An 11,425-nucleotide genomic window follows, 5' to 3' on the forward strand; every position below is an offset into this window, starting at 1 on the left:
CTTGTTTTTTTTTTTTTTATAGATGTATCACTTTTATATTTAGTATGAAAACTGGTCAATATTTGACTCTCTCTTCTTCAGACGCTGTATTTTTTTTGTCACTTTTTCTAAAAACCGTTTTCTGATGGATGAACAATGATGTCACAGGTTCGCGGTGCTTCACTGGGTCCTAAAGAGTCTGTTGTTTCTGGTTCCTCTGTGTTAATAAATCTCACCGAGTTCTGACGGAGATGCGGGGGCGTGGTCTCTTTGTTCATGTTTGTCTCATTATTATAAAATCCCTCTGACGAACCAAAAATACAAAACTAGGAGTAGATAAATATTAAAGGGATAGTTCACCCAAAATTCAAATTTCACTCATTATCTCCTCACCCTCATGTCGACTAATATAAGGGCTGGGAGAAGTTTCAGAGTCCTCCGTGGCTTCTCTGAGTTACAGCGGGGCTCCGTGCAGCACTGCATGTCCATATGACGGTAGCGAACGGGGTTCACTTTTCTTCGTCCAAAAAGACACACCAAAAAACATCCAAATACCTCCATGCTGCTCGTCTGTAATGTCCCTCTTGTATTGAAGCCCTGACATGAGAAATTGTTCCAAAAAAAATTAAATAAGCTATATTTTAAGCTTGTTTGTAGCGGAAGCTCCCAGTGTTGCTCTGCCAGAATCTTGTGCGATTTGCAGAGCCGTGAACTGGGGGTCAGTGCAAATCACGCGAGATTTGGACGTACCAGGAAGAGCAATGCTGGGAGTTTCCGCTACAAACAAGCTTAAAACATAGATTTATTCAATTTTTTTCGTTGCAATTTCTCATGTTGGGGCTTCAATACAAGAGGGACATTACAGACGAGCAGCATGGAGGTATTTGGATGTTTTTTGGTGTGTCTTTTTGGACAAAGAAAAGTGAGCTCCGTTCGCTACGTCATATGGACATGTAGTGCTGCACGGAGCCCCGCTGTAACTCAGAGAAGCCACGGAGGACTCTGAAACTTCTCCCAGCCCTTAGTCCACATGAGGGGGAGGAGATAATGAGAATGAAATTTGAATTTTGGGTGAACTATCCCTTTAACTATTATTTATCTATTATTATTTGATCTTCTAAATATTTTAGCAGTTGTAGATATTTTACTAGAATAAATATTAATCTACTGAATAATAATGTTATTTATTTACCAGAATGAACGGCTTTAGATTGAAACAAAGTTCAATAATAAAGCACAAGAGGTGATAATTAATGTTAATAAAGCATCTTCATCATACTTCACATGAAGTTCACGAGCTATTCTACTTTACATCAGCGCTCATAAACTGACTCTGGATCAGTCAGATCATTGATCAGAAATAACTGCTGCATGAACATTGTGGTGATTAAGTTCATTAAACTTTAAAACACGGTTAAACTGCTGTTTAAAGCCATAAATTAATCTATAAATCCACTTGTAAATCACTGCTGAACTTCACTTAAAGCTCGAGCATCAGTCACCAGGATATCCTATGATGCACCGCCACAGACCGGTTTAATGTGCAGAATTTCCACCGTAAAAACATAACTTAACTTGACTTGACCCAGTTTAACGAGAGTTTAAAGTTTCCCAGAATAATAATAAAAAAACAAACAGAGAAACTAAAACAATAAAAAATCCACAATCAAGCAGAAAATCAGGAAGTATAAAACACCTCTGTGGTTTTTTATTATCACAGCTTCACTTCCTGTTTTTGAACCTGCAGCTCGTTCAGTTCTCATTCCTCTGAACTTTCCACATTTTTTAATGTCACATATAGTTCCTGATGTTGAAGTTCAAAGCTGCTGAATAAATCATGTTTTATACTTTACAATAATATTCTCATTAATATTTTGTTTTTTATCTAGGCGATAAATGATCTCAAAAGCTTCTCTGAAACAAACTGATAAATCATAACTGAACAGCGCCGCGGCGACGCTGTGATGACGTCCAATCAGCTGTTGCCTCACCTGCAGACATACTGTACCTGAGGGAAAACACGTGCAGCCGTTTCCCGGCACAGCTAGGGAAGGAAAAGGCCAAATTATGCAACTCTACATGACAGCAGCTCATGTGACTCATCTACAGCCTGGGAGGAAGCTCCATATACGGTCGTACAGCTGCAGGTGTAGGTGATGAGGGGGCGTGGCTCTGAGTTTACAGCTGCAGAATGAAAGAAAGACAGAAAAGTGGACGTGGATCCAGACAGTGAGACTCAGTCAGAGCAGCAGAGATGCCGCACGCAGAGCAGAACCGAGCGCTGATCGTGTCCGTCGCAGAGTTCGATCCCGGGGTCGAGCTGGGCCGCAGACCGGGGGCCAAGAAGGACGCCAAGAGGCTCCACCGCACACTCAGCAAACTGGGCTTTGAGGTGATTCGCCACGATGACCTGAGTGGCCAGGAGATCGAGCAGCTGTTCAAGAAAGGTAACACAACACACACACACACAACAACACACAGATGTTTCAGGACTTTGTGTGTTTCTGCAGCAGCTGCTTCTTTTCTAGTTTGAGGTTCAAAAAGTCAAAGTCAAAATCATTTATTAGTCTCCCGTGGGAGAAATTTCTCTGGACAGAGAGCAGTGCTGCTTCACAACAAGACAAAAACAGTACAAAAGAAGAGTAGCAGGAAAATACTAAAAACATACAGTCAAATCATTCAAGTGCAATATACCTCAGAGAGTACTAGTGGCAGATGTATGGACACGCAAACATTCATACACATCATCACACAAGCTGCTCATTCATAAATTGAATGGACAGAGGGATGAAGGAGTTTTTGAGGTGATTGTGCCTGCACAGAGGGACTCGGTATCTTCTAGCTGAATTTAAGAGCTCATATTCATGGAGAAGTGCGTGCATAGGATCTGCTAGAATAGAGTTGGCCAACCTGATGGTGGCCAGTTCAAACAGATCTTGAGGTGAGCGTGGGACAGGGGAACCCAAGATTTTGCTATAGCCATCTTGACTAGATTAAGTATTTGAGATTTGGCTTTTACTGTGAGATTACCGAACCAGGACGTAGCCTAACGCCGTATCTCAGGATGGACTCACTGGCAGCGCAATAGAAGATGTTCATGATGTTAGAGCTGTGTAGTCGCCTGAGAAAGTGGAGGCTTTCAAAAGTTCAGATCCTTTTGGGTTCTGGACGATTCACTGATTGACTGTTTAAATGCCTTAAAGATGTTGCAGCTGCTCAATGTGACACGTTCTGAAGGAACCAAAGTGTTTCAGTGACGAGTTGTTGCACCAAGAACCTTCTTAAAGGGACAACGAGGAGTTTTGGAAAGCAAAGTGTTTTCATACTACATTTCCCATGAGCCTTCGCGCGCACGGTGAAATTCTTGGACCGGCGCAAGACAGACGTATTGCCAAAAATGTTTTCATTCATCAAGAATGGAAGTCGGCGATTCGGCGGCGTTATTCTCATGACTCGCAGGGCAGCGTCCACGAAACTGAAAGTAAGGAAACTCAGAACGACAGAACGATATATTTATCTAAAATGGAGCCATTAACAAGTGTGGGTAGCGTAGATTCATCCACATTAACGTGAGACTTTTTTATAACCGAATACAAACTCCTCGTTGTCCCTTTAAGGAGTTCTAGGAGCTCCTGAGGAACAACTACAACCTCCACAAACCCCCAAACCTTTAAGAACCTCTATGACCTTCTCACCGAACGGTAAAACTACACGTAGAACTTTTTTAACGAACAGAACCAGAACCAGAAACCTTTCTTCTTTCTTCTTTCGGTTCTCTGATGATCGCCCCGTGAGTCAGAGGTCACATGGTGCAGGATGTTGTTCCCATCATGCACCAGGATGTTGGACTCTTATGAAACCTCCCAGATATCAAACAACCTGAAGGTTTTACAGCTTCTTATCACTAATAGGAGATAAAACCGTCTCCTCTGATAAACTGATGTTCAAGTTGTGTTCACGTAACACACTGTGTTAGTGTGTGTGTGTGTGTTTACACCCTGCTGAGTAAACACACTCCTGGCTGATGAACACCGTGTACTCAAACGCCTCGTCATGTCACCCTGTCATTACTGGTCTGTCTGCACGCTGACTAATAGATACTGACAGAAGTGTGTAATTTACTGAAGACGTGTGTGTCTTGTTGTGTCGTGTGTGTGTGTGTGTGTGTGTGTGTGTGTGTGTGTGTAGAGAGCAGCCGGCCGGTGAAGGACTGCTTCCTGGCCGTCCTGTCGTCTCACGGCGAGGACGGCTGCGTGTTCGGAGCCGACGGGGAACCGGTCCAACTGTCCCGACTCTTCGGCTTCTTCGACAGCGACTGCATGGAGGGGAAGTCTAAAGTCTTCCTGGTGCAGGTGAACACAACACAACACACACACACACACACACACATAAACACACACAACACACGCACATAAACACAACATCATCATCATCAGACTGTTGTTTTCCTCTGGACGTGTCTGACTTCTTGTCGTCCCTCAGGCCTGTCGGGGACACGGTCTGGACCCGGGAGTGGAGGTGGATTCGGGCGAGGACGAGTTCTCTCAGTCCAGCTTCTTCCAGCATCGCTCCGTTCCCATAGATACGGCCGTGATGTACGCCACAGCACCAGGTACATCCCTAACAAAACCACTGAACAAACCAAGTCTTGTTCCGTTGACCTTTAAACACCTTTAACGATCCAGAGAACCTCCTTATTAATGACAAAAATCTTGTAAATAACCTTTACAATAAACCACTGAAACTTCCTTAAACAGTTTTTACCTTCAAAACAACATTTTGTCAAATTGGCCCATTGCCATAATCCCTATAGTCATAGCAGTAGGTTCGTTACCTTTAATTGTCGGTGCAAGCTATTTTTAGAACGGTGGAGCAGAGCCGTGAGCTGCTCAGAGCTACGCTACGGAGGCTCATGGGATTTCTTGGTTTCCCTCATCAAACTCATCAAATACACAATCCAACAACTCCACAACGCTCTGGTGGACAAGTTGTGACCTGCACATTCACCACGCTATGAGATAATAACACAACGTTACCACACAGAGTTGTTTTAGAGGGAAATTCATGCAAAACCACTGATGCGCACACACACGCACACACCTGAGTCTGCACCTGTCTGACGGCCGCCTTGAAAAATATTAAACTGATCAACATCAACACACTTTGTTCACAGGTCACAGTATCAGTGTGTGTCTGCTCCATAAAAACATAAAAACATAAAACAACATGAAGGAGAGCGACATTAAAAACTTTTTATATAAGCAGCTTCAGGTAAGATAAAAAAAAAAACTGTTCACATGATCCAACAATTCATCAAAAAACTATTTAGCTGTTCTTCTTGTTCTTGTTGTGACCAGAACAAAACCAGTTGCTCAGAGGGAAACAAATGAAATCCAACATGTTTCTCTTCACTCTTGTTTCAGTTTCATTACAACGAAACCAAAGTGATTATTGGGTCTAATCAATGATCAATCATCAGTGATTCAGATAATCAGTTGATCATTAACTGAAAAAGTAACATATTAATAAAACACCATGTAATAGTTTAGTCACTTTTTTTGTGTGTGTGTGTGTGTGTGTGTGTGTGTGTGTGCATCTCTTTAATCACATGAAGTTACCTGTGTGTGTTTGTGTGTGTGGGAGAGGAGTGTGCGCATGTGTATGTTACCAGTGTGTTTTGGTGTGTGTGTGTGTGTAACTGTAATCACATGAAGCTACCTGTATGTGTTGGTGTGTGTGGCTCCAGGATTGTTTATAAAGTTAATGAGCTTTGGCCTGAGGCTCAGAGGTCACCACGGCAACTTGAGGTGGTTGCCAATGACGATAGGGGCCCCCCAGGCTGAGACAGACAGAAACGTTGAGAAAAAGAGTGATTTTCTGCCTCTGCACCGGTCTCACATTTAGGCTTACTGTGACAAAACGGTAACTCCTATCAGAACAAAACACAGATCAACGTTGCTCTAAGGACTTCCTGAAAAATTTGGTACGATTTGGTGTTTCTACAGTAAATATTTTGGAGACGCTGGCAATTTTAAAACATCGGTCCGTTCTGCTTTTCTCAGAAAATCTTTGTATTGGAGTCAATGAGGAGCAGAGACAGACGTGGCCGCACTCAGAGGCTGATAATTCAAATTCTGTAAGTCTCTCTGATATTTTGAGCACATGGTGAGAGAGATAACAAGACTGTCTACAAATTTGGAAAAAAACATGTGTGTAGAGTGCAAATTGTGGCCGGGCCGAGTGTGGAAAGAGAAAAAAACTGGAATTTTCCTGGGCTCTCTCCCACTCTAACCGATGATGTCACACGCTCTGACACGAACATTCCGTGCAATACACACCCATTATAATCTCATAATTTCTCCAAAAATGATCATGGTCATTGATCGGGGATTGATCAAAAACTATATGACCTATCAAAACGTGGAATAATACGCCAATACACAAGACTTGTGTCTACTGTTTAAAGTTTAAATGGAGTCTCTAGGTGAAAGTATGCCTGAGCAGTAGACGTTTGTTAAACTCCAATGATTGGTCTTTTTCGGTCTTTTTTCCCCCGTCCCATTGACTTCAAAAATGGAATTTTAAACTGTTGAGAAAAGTAATAGCACACCGATCCCGATCGAACTGCACGTTTTGATATATAATTTGTCTATTAATATGTTTCTGTTTGAAACATATTAATAGAAAAAACTGATAAAAGTTTAGTGATTAACCTTCCTGCTTCCTGTCTCCCCAGGCTACGGTGCGTTCATGCACCCTCTGGGCTCCGTCTTCCTGCAGACCTTCTGCTCGCTGCTGGAGGAGGAGGACGGGAACCGGAACTTGGAGCTGACGCGGCTGATGACGCGTCTGTCCCACCGCGTGGCCTTCACCTTCCAGGCCAAAGGCCGCGTCCTGGGCGGGAAGAAGGAGATGCCGTGTCTGCTGACGCGTCTGACCAGGGAGGTGTTCCCGTTCGCCGAGCCGGGGAAAGAGGGCGGGGCCTCGGGGCTTTCTGCCACCTCATTGGTCGGCTCTGGGATGGCGAGGACACGGACACCATCCATCAGTTAAGCACCAGACACAACGTCAGCGACTGAAACTATCTCCATCTGCAGGAATGTAGACGACCGCCGCGCCTCTCTGACCTCACGCATCATCATCATCATCCACAGAGAAATATTTACATAGCTTGTACATATATTTAATTAATGTATAATTAAATGACTTTACCTGTGTGTTTGTAATAAACAAAAACATGATGACTCAGCCTGATGATGTCACTTGGTCTTTTCACAACTCATCATGGAAAAATACCTGCAGATCAACAGGTGTGCAGAGCATTTTTCTTTTTCTTTTTTTAACCTTTATTTATCCAGATAAAATATTTAAGAACAAAATCTCATTCACAAACATGACCTAAGATAAAAATTACACAATAAACATATCAACAACAAACAATGTAGCCTACACATGTCAAGGGACAAGCATAGGCAATGTAAGTGAGAATGTGTGTATGAAGCGCAGAATGCATGTATGTGTGTAGGATTAGATTAGCAAGAGCAACAGTCAACAATGTTTGATTTTACACTTGGAAATGGTAAAAGATAGAGACTGCTTGCTGAAAAACTGTCCCTGAAGGCAACACGCATCAGCGGTTTTGCATGAATTTCCCTCTAAAACAACTCTGTGTGGTAACGTTGTGTTATTATCTCATAGCGTGGTGAATGTGCAGGTCACAACTTGTCCACCAGAGCGTTGTGGAGTTGTTGGATTGTGTATATGATGAGTTTGATGAGGGAAACCAAGAAATCCCCAAATTAGCCTCCGTAGCGTAGTTCTGAGCAGCTCACGGCTCTGCTCCGCCGTTCTTAAAATAGCTTGCACCGACAATTAAAAGGTAACGAACCCACTGCTACGACTATAGGGATTATGGGCAGTGGGCCAATTTGCCAAAATGTTGAACTATCCGTTTAACTCACAGCTGTGCGTGTATGTGTGTGTGTGTGTGTGTGAAGAGGTGTGTGTGCTGCAGGACATGAATCAATGATTCACCACCAGTCGACTAAAAGTGAAAGTAACTCAGACTGCTGCACCTTTTCATACACAACACAACTGATACCTGAACCTCTGCCAGAACAAACACACAACTTCCCAGTAATAAAACACATAATTGTCTCATGAACATGACAGCTGTCTGCCAGGAAGTCAGATGATGACACAGTCTGTGACCTGTAGGTTTCCACCGGCTGTAAAGAGCTGTTAATGACTGGTTCCACTAATACCACAGACTGTATAGGTAATACTACTATAATACATAGGCTACTATAACACATCCTACTGTCTTTGGTCCAAACGTTAGCAGCTAAAACTACCTTTATAATGTCTAAATGTAAGAATTTTAGCAGCTAATAATTGTTTTTACTGCGTTAGTGAGATTCATGCTAATAGTTTCCAATGTGCAATGATAAAACTCTTTAGGATCAGAATCAAGTTTTTATTGCCAAGAGCAGTAAAAGTCACTTTACAGCACAAGGAACTTCACATGGTGTCGGGTTCAGACACCAAAGGTACAAAAAGTAGTAAAAAGTAGCAATAAAAATATAAAAATAAAATAAAATAAGATGAATGGAATAATTTGAAAATATTCTAGTACAAAAAATACACTTTTTTTTTTTTTGCTGCTGCTGCTTTTTTTAATTTAACTTTATTAATAATTATATACATAACAAAAACTGTCAAGCCAGGGGAAGAGAGAAAATAAATAAAGGTATAAATATACAAAGAGAGAGAAAAAAATACACATATACTATAGACAATTCAGGATTTATATACAATAGAATAGAATAAAGTAAAGATATAATACAGAAAAGTTATTGTGAAAATTGTTGTAATTGTGCAGAGTGACTGTTCATAGGTTCATTAGGTCGTTTGACATTGTGACATTGGAAGCTAAAACGAGATCACTGTAGGCCTAATGTCTGAAATATAAGATATAACAGCTTTTATTCTCCAACAGTTGGGGATTAATCTTGAACTTTAGCAGCTGATGTTAGCCTGATGATGTCTCATTATATTATTATTTCCCACTGCTTCACTGAGCTTCATTTTATTTAAGAACAAAGTGAGCAGCCAGTGACGTTGACGCTGTGTAATGAATAATGTCGGGATTGTAATGTCCAGATAGTTAATGCTAAACTGTCATGTGTGAAATTTCCATAAAAAAACCAGCCTGTCAAGTTTCACAGGCTGCAGCTCAGATCACAGTAACTTTCCACTTTCAGTCACTCTGACCCTGTCACATCACATCAAATCAAATCAAATCAAATCAAATCAAATCAAACCTCAGCGCTGACTGAACACATCAGTTTCTGTTGATCACATTAAATGACACACAAACTATAATTACAGGATTTCCACCTACAGATCTGTTATGTCGGGACCTGAAGTTGAAACTTGAGCTGAGACTGAAACTTGTTTGCAGCTCAAGTGGAAAATTAAATGATAGGCTACTTTACTGCTGCAGGTAACACAGAGTCTGAACCTGTTTGTTTTATCTTCCTTATTGTTTTATGACCTGATATATTATATAATGTGTCAGCATTATCATTTATTTGTAAAGGTCACTTGTGCTTTTATTACTTTCACTTGTGTTATTGAATCTTGTCATGAAATGATATGTCGATATTTATAAAGACAGGTATTTACACATCTTGACTATATTTCCTGTTTCCACTGAAATAAATGTGGAACATTCTATAAGGTTTTATTGTCTTTTATTGTCGATTACAGTTGAAAGCCAGTCACAAATGTATGTATGGGAATGAAAGGGTTACAGTTCAAAGCAGAGTGATGCCAGGAGATTGAACAGGTGATCTAGTATCATATGCAGGAGAAGAAAACAAATAGAGCAATAAAGTTGGCCAACACAAACAAAGTCATTTCAAAAACATGGAAACAAAGAACATAACTCTCTTGTTTTTAGATCTCCAGATTAATTGTGTTGATGTATTGTTTGATTTCCTTTTCGAAACAGCAAAAACATGGTGTTTGATCAGTGAATTAATGGTTATGAGCTTTGTCTAAAAATAGATTATATTATTATTATATGACATTGATGTAATAAGAGGGATGGGACTGAAAACAAACCAAACAATACATTTTAATAACCCAGAACAAAGTTTTTTTTCAACGTGTTGACAGAGAAAAGTAGCCAAAAAGTCTGTAGAGGTTGCTGATGTCTTTTTCTGATGCATTTTTTCTTTTCTGATGCATTTTTCTTTTTTTCTGATGCATTTTTCTTTTTTAAATCTTTTTTTAATGCATTTTTTTTCCCTTTTTTTCAGATGCATTTTTCTTTTTTTGTCTTTTTTTTAATGCATTTTTTGTATTTTTTCCCCGATTCACTTTTTTTTTCTTTTTTATTATGCATTTAGCTTCTTTTTTAAAAAATATATTTTCTTTTATTTCCTTTTTTGGTGCATTTTTTTTTCTTTCTTTATTTCAGAGGCTTTTTTTCCATGGATGTATTATGTTTTTTTACCTGGTGGATTTTCCTCTCGCCGCCAGGTGGCGCTCGTGTGACGTCACGTATCAAACCGAACTGCCTGCGTGTTGCCACGTCATCTCCACGCGACTGCAGCTGTTCCTGAGAGGAAAGTGTGATGAGTGAGTGGATAAATAATGAGGGAACTCGTTCACTGAGACTCTGAGACACTTGTCGGTGTTTTTAAAGCCCCGGGGTCGAGACACTCTCCCGGTTTGAGCCGGTTTGACCCGGTGTGTGTGTGTGTGTGTGTGTGTTAACGGCAGAACCGGAGCCGCGTGCGCAACAGACCGGAGAGACGCCGGTTACCGGACCGGTTCCTGCACGTGGTGTTTTTTTAATTATTATTACACAGTTGTTGTTTTTTAGACGAACGAGCTCCGGTAGATAAACACAGCGACCATGTCCCGACACGGGAAGAAGAACGGGATACCGGACAGGTGAGTGACCGGGAGGAGGAAGAGACGTTCACGGAGATCATGTGAAACAGAGATGTGTGTTTGGTTTGTGTTTTATTATAAAACCACTTTAAATCCAGACAAACAGTCCTTTATTTGTTGTGTCAGGTCAGTGAAGTACTCACTGAACCTGTGGAGGAAGTTGTTTACACCGTGAACGCATCATCTAGCCTACTGCTTTATTCAAATGTAACTTTATTCAGCAATAACCAGAAAACATTGACACGTATGGTCAGAAAACCCTCAAAGGCCTCACTACTATCTACACACACACACACACACACACACACACACACACTGGCGATAAACTGGGGTCAGACTGATCTGAGGACACTCTGACATCTGGACCAAACAGGGATCGAACCAGCGATCGAAGCAGCTCCACCTCCTCTTGAGCTACAACCAAGCACAGCTAGTGTGTGTGTAATATCTTCTTCTGGAAGTCGTTTCCTGTGCAACAACG

At 41.1% G+C, this 11,425-nt stretch overlaps 1 protein-coding gene and 1 pseudogene across 2 annotated transcripts in view; both read left to right on the forward strand.

Annotated features, from left to right (window-relative positions):
* Positions 1–2,215: 2,215 nt before the first annotated feature.
* casp17 (caspase 17, apoptosis-related cysteine peptidase) lies at positions 2,216–7,231 on the forward strand. Its single transcript, XM_085792372.1, has 4 exons — positions 2,216–2,426; positions 4,168–4,331; positions 4,462–4,591; positions 6,716–7,231. Exons 1-4 carry the CDS (start codon positions 2,234–2,236, stop codon positions 7,030–7,032), a joined length of 804 nt encoding a protein of 267 aa, XP_085648498.1. The 5' UTR covers positions 2,216–2,233; the 3' UTR covers positions 7,033–7,231.
* A 3,372-nt stretch (positions 7,232–10,603) lies between these two features.
* LOC146976873 (RNA/RNP complex-1-interacting phosphatase-like) overlaps positions 10,604–11,425 on the forward strand; it is an 8,062-nt pseudogene continuing 7,240 nt past the window's right edge. Inside the window, exon 1 of the transcript XR_015037185.1 lies at positions 10,604–10,944. The product of XR_015037185.1 is annotated as an RNA/RNP complex-1-interacting phosphatase-like (transcript). The remainder of the gene's footprint in view (positions 10,945–11,425) is intronic.

The sequence above is a fragment of the Trachurus japonicus genome, chromosome 12 (genome assembly GCF_045865225.1).
Source record: "Trachurus japonicus isolate A0001 chromosome 12, Traja_1.0".
Taxonomy (NCBI): domain Eukaryota; kingdom Metazoa; phylum Chordata; class Actinopteri; order Carangiformes; family Carangidae; genus Trachurus; species Trachurus japonicus.

Bases quoted from the DNA above. Each gene is read 5' to 3' on its own strand.
- casp17 (XM_085792372.1), top strand. From the start codon at position 2,234: ATGCCGCACGCAGAGCAGAACCGAGCGCTGATCGTGTCCGTCGCAGAG. The intron at 2,427-4,167 runs GTAACACAACAC...GTGTGTGTGTAG, and splicing joins CGAGCAGCTGTTCAAGAAAG to AGAGCAGCCGGCCGGTGAAG. The intron at 4,592-6,715 runs GTACATCCCTAA...CTGTCTCCCCAG, and splicing joins GATGTACGCCACAGCACCAG to GCTACGGTGCGTTCATGCAC.